This window comes from Syngnathus typhle, linkage group LG4, assembly GCF_033458585.1.
Source record: "Syngnathus typhle isolate RoL2023-S1 ecotype Sweden linkage group LG4, RoL_Styp_1.0, whole genome shotgun sequence".
NCBI classification, from domain to species: Eukaryota; Metazoa; Chordata; class Actinopteri; order Syngnathiformes; family Syngnathidae; genus Syngnathus; species Syngnathus typhle.
In genome coordinates this window covers 13,048,695-13,061,652 of record NC_083741.1, presented here as the reverse complement: position 1 = coordinate 13,061,652, position 12,958 = coordinate 13,048,695, and the positions used below count along the sequence as shown (strand labels likewise).

The window sequence follows — 12,958 nt, the reverse complement described above, 5'->3', positions numbered from 1 at the left end:
TTGACCTTTGAGCTACTATTTATTCTCTTGATGTTTGTATCAGTGTGTGGTGTCCCGTGTTGTCATTTCTGTGAATGTGCTTACAGCCCAGCAGAGGGGAACATAGTTAAATGTGTGTTGGGGATGAGGCAAAATAAAATAAAGTGTAATTTGCTCGTTATTGTTGCAATTTTAGAACAACACAGTTATCTTCGGGATAAATCCTTCTTCTACTAATATATATGTTTATTTGTAACGTGTGATATAAAATCGTGTCAACAACTCTAGTCTAAATAAACTCCAAGCTAATCTAATCGTAGGATTGAATTAATGCCGAAAACAAGGATCGACTGACTGAAGAGGAAAAAATAACACACAAAGCTGTCAGTTGACATTTTCAATAAGCCCCTAACATTGCAATCGAAACATCTGCTATCTTTAAAACAAGTGACATTGTAATCCCGGAGGACAAAGCCTAAATCCCCCCTCGCTCTTGTAAGAAGAGCGAGTAAGGATGAAGAGAGCAGCCACTTGATTAAACTGCACGCAGCCTTGTTCTCAACCTCTTTAACTAAACCTAAAAGCGACTCACTTCTGTCAGATTCCCTTCGATCCACCGAAGAGGGAAAAAAAGAAAAAAAAATCCTTGAAAGAGAAAATGTAGCTTGTCAACAACAGTCTCAGGTTGCAGCACCCGTGGTTATACTGTCTGGGCAGTTTACGATTTGCACTGATGTGATGGTTTGCTTCATCAATATGATGCCTCCAGCATGATGCATTATTTTAAGTTTCCTCCCTCAAGCCAAAACAGAAGGACGTTGATGGCCTTTGACGTCTTCAATAAAGTTTAATGCTCTCCAAGTGTGCAGCAGCGTAACTAAATCCCTCAACACCACTCATCACTCTGCTAAAGGTCTGTGCTTTACAGGCTGGAAGCGTGTTTCGATGATTAATTAAGTCTAAGGAGGCGGAGAGCGATAAGGATTTTTTAGTCTAATTCCGATATTGGCCAGAGTGAAATTTGACGGCCATTTTCAAATGCATTGTGGGAAAAAAAGAAAAATATGTTTGTACCCCACCAAACATAAAATTCAAGAAAAACTCATTTTTCGATTTATTTTTTTCCAGGATTCTTATTTTTGTTTTCTGTTGCAATGTGTACGTCTTAAAAAATACAATATGAAATAAATGGCAGATTTTTCCAAATTTAAGGGCTAGAATCGTCCAATTGGTTGGCCCATAATTTCAAATGGCTTTTTTAATGAAAGCAGAATGGCCTGCTTTTGCTATCACCTCTTTTTGCTGATCTGTCACCACATTTGAGATATTTAGCGGAACTGTGATTAAAAAAAAACACTTGGCTATAATCTAAGCAAAGAAAGAGTGAATGTAATGCAGTCAAAGAACCTGTGGCTCAAAACTGCTCTATCTGTTCAAGTGCTTGGAGATGAATATTTGGGATGAAATCCGTGCTCTCAAAGTGGCATCAAGTGGAATTTTCAGGTGTGATTTACCTTTAACTACATGACTAGACTAAGTAGAGGCCACTAAAAGTGAGATGAATTAAGGATGCGCCCTCTCAAGTGGAGGGCCCTTCACGACAGCACTAATACCAATACTCACGAGTGTAGTATATGGTACTTCATTTGAGAGTGCTTCTAAGATTTTTTGGGTGTGTTTTGATTGCGTTTAGTGGGATGCGATGTAAGCCATTTTAGGCTGTAAAAATATTTGGTTAGGGTGTATGTCTCTCAATTGAATCTCAGCTTTCTCATATTCACCATGGCCTTGCATGTACAATTCTTTGTTGAATGTGCAATGCTTTTGAGGTGGACCCTGCCTCTCGCCCAAAGTCTGCTGGTGCAGGTTCCAGCTCACTGGCAATGCTAATTAGGACAAGCACTATAGAAGTGGCCGCTTATTAAGAGATTGTTGACCTTCCAAAGATGTGCCAATATGTTGCAACAAGAATGACAACAACACTTTTTCTTTCTTTGCATTTTTGAAAAGTTTCAGGCACTACATTGGTATGACTGAAAATACTTTAATATATAGGTCGGTCTTTTACTCTTTACAAGACAAAAGACCAATGTCGATTTATAATAAATCATAGAGAATAGTAACTTAGTATGTAGTTTGTCTGCAGCCTTTTCTTTGAGTGTGCTCAAACATCTCCATCATAAATGCCTCAAGGCTGATGAACATTCAAGATACCACAAATATTGTGAATATTTAGAAGACTAACTTTGGCACAACTAAAGTGATGATTGAAAGGAGACACAAAAGTGGAGAAATGTGCACACATATCTTGCATGCTCTGCATCAGCCTCATTTAGCCAGGGAGGCTTGCAACCTTGACCACATCAAGCGATCGGCCCGGAGGCGCCCAGTACGCTCTGCATTCACCACCAATGCCCTGCCTGGGTGGTCTCTAACTCCAGCAGTTCATTCTGTATCACATCAGGCATGCACAAAAGCTAACTGATAACTGTGAAGATGAAGGAACGGAAGAAAGAAACCATGCGGTAGAATGGCAATAAATCCTGTCTTCTGCCAAAGTGTGCCATGTTGGCCTTGTGAGACTTTCAGAGGCATTTACCATCCCCTTTTATGTCGCCCACCTCCAGGGTCTGCTCCCATCTACTCATTAGATTCTGTTACTTTCTTTCTGTTAATTAAGATGTGCTAATTATTCTCTCCTGTATGTCATTATTTCATGGCACCCCAAAACCCCACAGTTCACCCAATGATTAATGTGAATAAGTGTTAAGTGACTTAGATTATAATGAGGGTCCTACCGATAGTGGGTTTTGGAGACTAATGCTAAATCTGATATACAAAAAATTTTCAAAATCATTTTTGTTTCGGTCACGTATCACAACAATAAATTTCAAAATTACATTCTTTTACAGTAATCTATTTTGTCCATTAGGATTTGTTTGACTTTACAGCAGACAGAAAAATTAGCTGCTTTTTTTTGGGAAGGGATGGGGCAATGTTTGAATGTCCTTATCTTTGTCTTGTGTTATAATGTAAAACCAGATTTCAAAGTGCTAATATCGATTGATTCAACTTGACCTTAATTATAATACACAAAATTTAAGGATTTATAATGTTACCTCTAAATTTTGATTGGTTCAGGTGTTTTTTGCATGGTGTCAAGCAAGTGGTCACAATGTGCATGGATGTGTGTGGAGAAGGCGAGAAGCATATGAAGGTCCTTTTGTTTTCTAAATGGTCCATTAGTGCAGATGACTAACCTCCCTGTGTAGTTAGGGTTTCTGAGTACGTACTGACCTGAATCTGCTGCTGAAGAAGGTTGATCTTGTGCTGCTGCTGCAGAAGCTGCTGCTGTTGTCTGGCAATCTGTTTAGAAAGCAGAAATGAGATGAGAAATGCATAAAGAATCAGGTGAAAGCCATTAAGGTGCACTCACAAGTTTACTATAGATATAGATATATATTAGTGTTGAGCTATACATGATACTTTAAGAATCAGAATAGGGCAAATACAAAAAAAAATGTATTTTACCAAATATTTTTCTTGTAAGTAAGATGCTGTTTTTATATAGCTATTAAATCATAAATATGTAGTGAAGTATTAACCGCATTGTCAAAGTAGTGGCAGCGCATCCTAAATGATTTAGGGACAGACAAACCAAGGTCCCTCTACCAATGTATGAGTGACAATCAGCCACCCAGTAATCCATCTCATTCCAGCAGTCTCCTTCCCTACATGCCTGCTTGATTGAGCATGACAACCTAGTTTTAAGTGTCATTTAATTTTCATTTTTAAATATAATTACAAAGTGTTCACTGTAAGCTATCGTCCGTCTGCAAATGTGTCAAGATTAATTTGTGCTGGCTCCCTCACGAGTGTCAACAGCTAATTACTGTGTTGTATGCTGATGGCTTGATGACATTCTAGCTCTCAGCGGGCTCCCTCGGCCTGCCTCTCTTCCTCCTCCCCCACCGCATTAATATTGCTCCCATTTCAAATAAGACGAAAGAATAAAACCTTTTATGCGACTGTCCCTTAATGTCACAATGTCCACGGAGTTGAATGTAGTTTGCAAATGATCATGGATTGAAAAAGAAATCAATACAGTTAATGTATTATTAGTGTACTTTAAGCAAATGCATCACTTCAAGGTATACGGTCAATCTGTTCATTTAGCCCAGCAAGGTCTGTGAGGGTGCTGAGAAAACTCTGAGTGAACTCCTTGCTGATAATTGACTCATAGCCATTAGGCTGGCTGCTGATAATAAAAGTGTCGCCCGTGTGGATAGTTTGTGTCCTTATTTCTTCCCAGACATTAACACACTTCATGGCCTCTGCTAATTTGCTGATTTGTACAATATGGCTCATTGGCCTGATTTGTGCCGCAAATCTAATGCCAGCCTCGTTCTAATAGGAGCCAATTTATAAGATCTAGAGGACGTCCATGTTGATATAACATTTAATTCTCACATCCCATTGCATTTCCTAGTACAAGTCATAATAATGTTTTTCCTGCTGTAGAGCATAAACGTGTGCGGGAGAGCATGACTGAAATATCCAAAGCTATATAGAAAGTTGCAGCTACCGAATCTTATGCTGTCTCCATTTGCTTGTATGGTGTGAGATTTTATTTATACACAGGGCAATTTAAAACGAAAGTGCGTGTTAAGTGGCACTTCAATTCTAATGTGTTTAGTGCCTGTTATCACCAACAGGAAATGGAATATCTAGGGAAAACAGCTTCAAGAGTGAATGCAGTATTCCAAGGTGTGGACAGGTGGCACTTACCTGCTCTTGCTGCTGACGCGCCAACTCCATTTGCTGCCTCTGTTTCTCCATTTGAGAGGCGGCCAGCTTCTTCTGTTCATCGTGGGCGGCCAGGAGCTGCTCTCGTAAGCTGATCAGCTGACTGATCATTGTGGAGAGCTGGTGTTCCTTCTCTGCCAGGCTCTCGGGAGTACCTAAGAAGAATAGATAGAGAGGGGTACATTTGTTAGATTAAAATGGGTGCGTTATGTGATAGAAGAATCTCGGTGAAGGTTCAGGCAAAAGTTTATAAGCCACTGGTGAGTCTAGGCATGATGTACGGCTTAGAGGCAATGGCAGGTAGATTTAAAGCTGCTGGAGATAAAGATCCTCAGGTTCTCTTTAGATGTGACCAGCTAAACTAGGATTAGAAAAAAAGCTCATCAGAGAGACAGCCATATCTGAATGTTTTAGAGACAAAGAGGGCTACAGGATGAGGAGGGTGACAGATACGTATACTGGTGAGCGAAGTTGGACGATGGAGGGTGAGAGCAGGATGCAGATGAATAGGGTGGGTCAGATCTAGGAGTGGAAGAAAAACGGCCGTACCCATTTTTCTTGTAGTTGTGACAAAAGCCAACAAGCCAGCTGAATGCTTCATAATAAAGTGCCGACGTTAAAGTGCCTTAGCTAAGTGTGTACCGCTGACCATAGCGATCATTATGTTGGCCTATTGTATCATACACAATATGTCGTACAAAGAAAACTGCACGCAGAGAACCTGACTGCAACAGTGTTAAGGTCACACAGTCTGTAATGGGCCATTTGATTGGCGCTGGTAATCATAGCTTTTAGAAGAATAAAAGGAAGCTATTGTTCCTTGTGTAGGAAAAGAGCTGCAGGGAGCTGCCAAACTCAGATGGCAGCTCCAGTCAGGAAAAGTCAGAACATGAAGGGTTGGAAAAAAATCCACATACTGCAGCTCACGCTAACAGATGTGCGCGGTGTTCACGTTGGTCATGATCTCCAAAGATTGTGATGTTCACTCTTAACAGGTTGCTCCAGCTCTCGGGAACAGGTGTAAAGGTTGTGGAGACCGATGGGTATAGTTTTTGCCAAAATGAAGCGCAAAAAAGAATCCCCCACAAATGGACTTGATGCGTTAGTGAGAAAGGCAACCAGATAATACAGAGTCAACGCTTTTTGTCTTGGACAATATGGCATGACTCCTTCTTGTGGCTCGCTCCAAGTAAGCCATGTTAAACTCTAGTTGCATATACGGCTCAAAAGGCACACAAAATTAACCGCACAGCCATTTCACACATTTTAGGTGTGCTCGCTTATTTTGATCGACTTCCACATCCAGCCAACCAACTGACAAACTGAGGAAACATGCAGCCAAGACACCAACAGGCAATGTTTGCATACATGTTCAATTCTTTGGCGGTCCACACTGCTCGGTTGCACTGCTCTCTCCATCCGCCTAATCAATGCTAAGTGATCCCACCATTGACTTACACAGCCAACATAATTGCCAGCGAGAGGCTGGACAGTAACTCACTCTCCTCCGACTGCACTCCTGTGTGACAAGCTGTTTGCGGAGAGAAGTGACAGAGGAGGGAGAACGGTATAAAGCCGTGGTGATATAACAAAACCGTGCAGGGAAAGCTGGCCTGGGGCCAGCACAAGCTGATTCTTTCCTGGGTGTCTTCCTCTCGTCTCTGGCCACATCTGTCTTGTGTTTCTGCGAGAGCTCCCGAGGGCCCTCTCCACTCAAACTATTTTAATTTGACTAAACACCTGATTTATTTTATCTCTCCGATGAGGAAAGCCGTTTGTCTTAATAGGGCCTGTCAACCTCCAGAAGCCATTCAAGGCAATTTACTGGCTGGCTCGTATGAACTTCACTTCATCTCGCTCTTCCTTCGCTTGCCTGCTGCAGTGGAAGAGAGCGGCAATTCTCCATTTATACTTCTTATGAAAAAAAAGCACCTAAAAGCAGCTATTCATTCGTCTCGCGTGCAGCTTGAATTGACTTCTTATTCACCCGACTAGACTTGTTGTGAATGGCTTATCTGTAAAATTGATCCAATCGCTACCAATTTTTTTAACCTTTGCTAGTGTCTGTGCTATCACAGGTCACCAGCGACATGCATCAAGCACCGCCGCAATAAACAACAGCCGTAGTCGGAAGGGACTAGGAAACTATAACGCGTGATCCACAAAGGAAGGGAGAAAGAAAATCATATGGAGGCTAATAGACCAAACGACACATTACCGATGAACGGTAATTCAGGAATGTCCGCACTGAAGATGAAAAGCTCAAAGTGGCAAAAATAATCACGTGTACAGTACATCTACTTGTGTGGCTGTGTTAATGCGGTGCTAACGAGCCACAAAAGGATCCGCTGGGCGCTTTCCACTCAATGTCCTGTCCAGACTCTTAAGAGAATATGAACAGAGGGCCCATTGTTGAAAAGGGTGAGCTGAATTGTGGGAAGCCCAGACGGCCCGGCCCGTTCGTGCTATTTACTCATTTTGCTCTTTTCGCTCTTTCACACGTGATAGCAATGCACCTTTAGAATAACCTTAAGAACGAAAACACGAGCGTTATACCCAAAGAGATCAGAAGTAAATCAAGCGCATATGTTTTTGTTTACTGGCTAGTATAAAAATCTCTTTCATCTTGCTCTAAATTATGGATAAGCTTTAAAATGCAGATAAAAGTTTTATTGGGTGGTGCAGAAGAGGAACATTGTGGTCTGTGTCTGAGCAGCCTGCCGACAAAGGAGGCCGTTTCCTGCATATTGTATGGCTTTTAACAGTGCTGGGGCTGGGGTCTGCCCGTTAACATGTCTCCTCAAATTGCGCCAAAGATTGCGGACTGACAGCCCAGAAATCGGCACTATGTGAAACAATGTGGACACGAGGCTCCATCTAACATGCTGTCTCAACTTCCTCATTGATACGTGCGCCCCAGCAGGACAATACAGATGGAATGGCCCTCGATAGTGTGCTCAGACTTGGACTGTCTGCGGTCCCAGACTTCTGCTTCAGACATCTAAATTGACACACACAGGAAAAGGAGTCTGTGTGCTCAGGCCCAGTCCCCTCCTCAGCGGTCACATTTCGACAGTCCCGCTTCTTTTAAACGTCACGATGTAGGGCAGAAAACAGGAATGGGTGACTAAATAAATGATAAGAGGAAAACAAGCAGAGCCATGGTTGCTCGGGGAGGAATGGGGGTATTTGAGCCTTGGGGTCTTTGGATAAAAGGCACTTTGTAGGGGTGCGATTTGTTCTGTCCAATACTCGCATCTCCCTCTCTCTTTGGCTCCCTCCTCTCTGCTCTAATCAAGCAGTCTCTAATTTGGGTTCCAAGTCCAGTACAGGGGAAAAGAAGGAGGCTTGTTACTTTGAAGAGTCCCGAGTGAATAACACAGATAAAAGATTCAGGCACACAAAAAAAGAAGAAAAGCAGGGGAGGCCGAGGGTGAAAAGGGGGAAAATCACAAGGCGCCCTATTCTCTTCCTTTCCGTTAGTTAGGACAGCTGAGCCATTATAACCTGATCGGAACTGTTTCTTTTTTTGTGCTCCTGGAATGTCTTTGTCTCTTACTCAGCCAGCTTGGTAAATGTGTGCATATGTTCCAACCCTAGACTAAGAAAATTAAAATCTGTCCAAGTCGTAACGACAGTAGACTGCTTCAACTGAACCTATTTGCTTATTTTATCTTAGATAATCTTTTTGCTGGTGTATGTTCTTCTCACCGCTTCTCTCGAACATGTTCAATCAAAAGAAGGTGCGTGCTTGTCATGCATAAATGCACACACGTGAAGTCAACCGACAACTGACTCTTTGTCAATTCTTTCCCATGAAAACCAAAAGACTGGTTGAGAAACCGCTTAAAGGATTTTGAATGGAATAATCGGCAGCCCAAAAAAACTTTGCCCTAAAATACCAAATGGATATAGTCTCTTTCACTTATCCTGTTGCAGTGCCAACATTTTCAGGCATTATTCAGCACCAACAGTCTGACTCTTTATTGTATGAACATGGTGAGATACAGTTTGGAAAGGTCTGACCATCTCGCTTTTTAACGCTCCGTAAGTGTGTGTACTCGGGAGATACCATACGTTGTATGCATAGGTATGACCTTATATACATTGCAATGTTTGGGTTATATTATTGAATTAAAACAATTTAAGGGGCCCCAGCAGATCTTCAGATTGGAACTTGAAGTGTTTATTAATACTTGCCCTCTTCATTTTGCACAGTTCAGCTGTACACTGATGGAGACTAATATTTTGATGATAGAGGAAGCCACACTCTTCAGTTTAATTATGTTAATTTGAAAGCTCCAGCACTTCAGTGTCTGTCCGTGACACTGGACAAGGTAAGAAGATACTTCATCTAAGTCAAGATAGATACTCAACCTAAACATATCACTCCATGTGAATGCCAATGGGCCTGATATACAAACACAAGAGAAACAGAAACGTGTCTGCAGTAGTCATTATTTCAGACGATCAAGAAATGTGACAAAGATGAAACTATGGTATTGGCTACAAACTGAACAAAGAAAATGACAAAAAATATTTCCTAGCCATTTAATTATGATGAATTTGACCCCTCCATTCATTTGTCTATCCACTCATTTTCTGTACTGCTTATTCTCACTAGATTTGGACCCTTCTGCCCTTAAAACATCAAAAACATAAACAGTTTTCAAGGTTTGCCGTGAACAAAGTGCAAAGGACATGAGTCAGTGATCAAGGTAGGATTTGAATGTTAGCGCATTCTTTTCACACAGTTAATTCATAGTCTTTCAGACTGGATGTACAGTAATTGTTACATTGCACAAAAGAGACTTTTTCAATAGCGTTCGGATTATTGCTCTTGAAGAGTAGCAACCGTGTCAGTGTGTTGCGCGAGGTCAAACTAGTAGTAAAAATACTGATGGTGTTGTGTTGAAGTCTTCAAGTAAGATCATGTTCATCAGTCAATGATCAAGGATGGGATCGCTGCGACTAAATCGAATATGAATCATTTCTTATTTTGACAATGCACCGGTTTAATATTGAAGATTTCTTCAGTGTGTGATATCAAAAATTGAATAGAGCGCTGCCTTGAGATAAAAGTGTAATTCATTTGATTGAAATAAATGAAAAGGCCATCAATCCAATGCAGGCTTCTTCAAAATACTTTCATGAGGAAAACACCATAATATTGTAATCTATGAAACATAAAATAACATTAGACTGGATAAAAAATAATTAAATTTAATAATTTAATTTAATAATTCAATTAACAATTTGATACACTGCATCAGTCAAATAGCCATTGTGCTTTGGCCACCTGGCGTCAGCATAAGACAGAAAGACATCCATACTGTTAATAGAGAGGACTCAACTCTTCACAGCTCATCAGTAGAGCACTAATATTAGTTGTTGTTTAAAGAGGATAAAGATTTCAGGACTTTTAGTACCGTTACTATAGCATCCGTCTCCATGTGTTGCTGCACCATTAGTGTCTTTGTCGTAATGCATGATAGCACTGTAACATTGATGCAAATTAGCATTAAGCAAAGACTGAGCGTCTAAGCTATGTGGTTGTTTTTAATACTATAATAATACTTTTTTATTCTATTTGTGTCATGTTTGGTTTGACAGTAAACTATTAAACTAAACCTATCTTAAGTTTTTTTTCAATGTCTTAAGAAGAAGAAACTCACACTGACTTGCAAAAGGGAAAACGAGGCAGACAAAATCAAAAAGCCAATTGTCAACCATAATCATATAGTCAGTCACTTGTTATAAATGTGATTTAAAAAAAACAACTACAATGTAAATCTCAAAAACGCACACCAGCACGCATAAACACTTCAGATCTTACTTGCACTGCCACAAGTTAAATTCCACAATTCATTAGAGGAGAAAAACACACTCTTCAACACTCCAGTACATTCATCTGGAGACTGTGGCCCGAGGAATAATGATTTACTGTGGCTCATATTTCACCTGAGTGCACAGGGCAAAGACTTGACTGAGGTGTTTTGCACAAAATGCTAACGGAGGCATTTTGGAGGCAAGCAAGTGGACAGATACGGTTTTGTGCTGTTTGTTTGTTTGTGCAAATGTAATATGTGAGGTGTTGATTTATTGTAGTCGCTTTGGAGGTTTGCTTTGCTGTGGCCTCATGTACCACAGTGGCTTATACTAAGAACTTTTCATTACATCTGTTTTACTGATTTGCAGACACAATATGAGAATATTTTGTGTTTTGTTGTATTCAAATGTAGAGTGTTTTGTTCACGTTAATTCTGGTGTCTGAACAAATCTCAGTGTGTTAGCGGTCAGTGCAGCATAGGTACCGTTGGGCTCGCATCAAATCAGTCTCAGTCGCCTCCTCGCCCTGCCCTGTGTTCTCTTCCTAAAGCGCTTGCACTTATCTGCTCGCCACAGGGCCGCCTGTGTGCGCCCGGCCACTGTCATGTAGACACCATTCCCAAATTGATTGCGACAGTGCGAGAGCCTCAATTTTCGTGCTTCATATTTTGAGCTGCACATTTGAACACCAGTGTACAATGTTAGGCTCCCCTCCCCTCCCTCTTTGGCAAATTCAGAGAGAATGAATACAGCTTGTGTTCCAATTTAGTAAATAGATATTTCCCTTCACTTTGAGAACATTCATGAGCATTTTGCTTTTTCTTTTTCTGCCTCCCAGCCACCCCCCTGGAAACTGGCACTCAGCGGGGAAACGTAAACAGCCCTGTTGAGTAGCAGGCTCAAAGCCCCTGCACATAGCAATGCATGCAGCACAGAGCAACCTTATCTGCCATAACACTGTGTATTACTGTATTTGTGTGCAAGTGTGTGCATGTTGTTTGTTGGTGCATGCCTGTGTGTGTCCACTACTGAGTACTGTGTTGAATGATTTAAGTTGATCTAATCTGATAATTTTGCCTTTAAAACATAATAATAATAATCATCATCATCATCATCATCATCATCATCATCATCATCAAAATAATAATAATAATAATAATAATCATCATCATCATCATCATCATCATCAAAATAATAATAATAATAATAATAATAATAATAATAATAATAATAAATTGATAGGCTTGTGGTAGGCTCTAGAAGAGATTGTTACTTGCAGTAAAATGTGTATGGCACATTTCTGACATAAAAACTTCATTGTTGACGGGTTGGATTTGCAGGCTTACATAATGCAACATGAAAACATGCCATGATAAGCAGTCTGCTCCTCGGCGTAATTGATCTAGTTAAATTGCACTTTTCGGCTTTTAACGTGAAGGTTTAAAGTCATTGTGTGTTTCTGCTGGATGTCTTTATAAAGTAGTTTCTCTTATTAAGGCCTTGAATAGCCATAAAACTCTGATGTTTAAAAGTTTTAAAAAGGCCACAGAGACAATAAACACCATTGCCTTATTTTTCTTCAGATGACCAATAGTTGTCACATTTAAAAATGAGGCCTTAAAGGGGAACTTAAGTCAAAAATGTTCTTCACAATAATGAGTTATGCGCCCTCACTAGTCTAAACATGGCTAAAATGGGACTAAAAGATCTTGGATTTGATGTCTGTAAACCTACAGATCCCCGATTGCAATATTGTGGCTTGTTCTGTAAACAGTTGCTTGAGTCGTTTTATCAAAGACAATTTGCAGCTCGATTCTCAGAAGGATTTACTCATCTGTTTTCAAACCCTTGCGGTGATGCGCTGCAGGGAGTGGGGAAGAAAAGTCAGTTAGAGAAGTAACCTTGTCGACGCATTACAGTGCTTTCCATTTTGTTTTGTTGGACAGCTTGTTGAAGGAAATGCCACCCACTATGATCTGATTGGCCTTAACAAAGTGCATCACATCGTCCTTGTGTCTGTATTTTTGCTTCAAGATGTATTATGATAAGCAGATGAGCTGCAGTAAACATGTCCACTGACTATCTAGTTCGTCTATTTTTCTTTCTTATCTTGTGCTTTCTGCGGTTTTTTTTTTTGTTCAGGAGATTTCATCTCCCTCTTCATCGTGCTTCTAGACTGACAGCTAAGCTGAGGTACGGAAACCAATGGAAGTTGAGAAATTGACTGGTGAAACGAAATCCCTCATCTTACTCTGCTTTTTGCCTGCTGCTGCTGCTTTTGTTGACACTAAGAGCGAACAACATGCGAGAGGAGATAGTTGGAGACCTCAACGCATGAACCCTT

At 40.6% G+C, this 12,958-nt stretch overlaps 1 protein-coding gene across 4 annotated transcripts in view; it reads right to left on the bottom strand.

Annotated features, from left to right (window-relative positions):
• Window positions 1–12,958, bottom strand: part of sox6 (SRY-box transcription factor 6) — a 123,713-nt gene that overhangs the window by 49,206 nt on the left and 61,549 nt on the right. For all 4 annotated transcript variants that reach the window (XM_061276677.1, XM_061276679.1, XM_061276680.1 and 1 more), the window contains 2 exons: window positions 4,768–4,940; window positions 3,277–3,345 (listed from right to left, as the gene is read on the bottom strand). In XM_061276677.1, coding sequence (XP_061132661.1) covers window positions 3,277–3,345; window positions 4,768–4,940 — 242 coding nt within the window. The remainder of the gene's footprint in view (window positions 1–3,276; window positions 3,346–4,767; window positions 4,941–12,958) is intronic.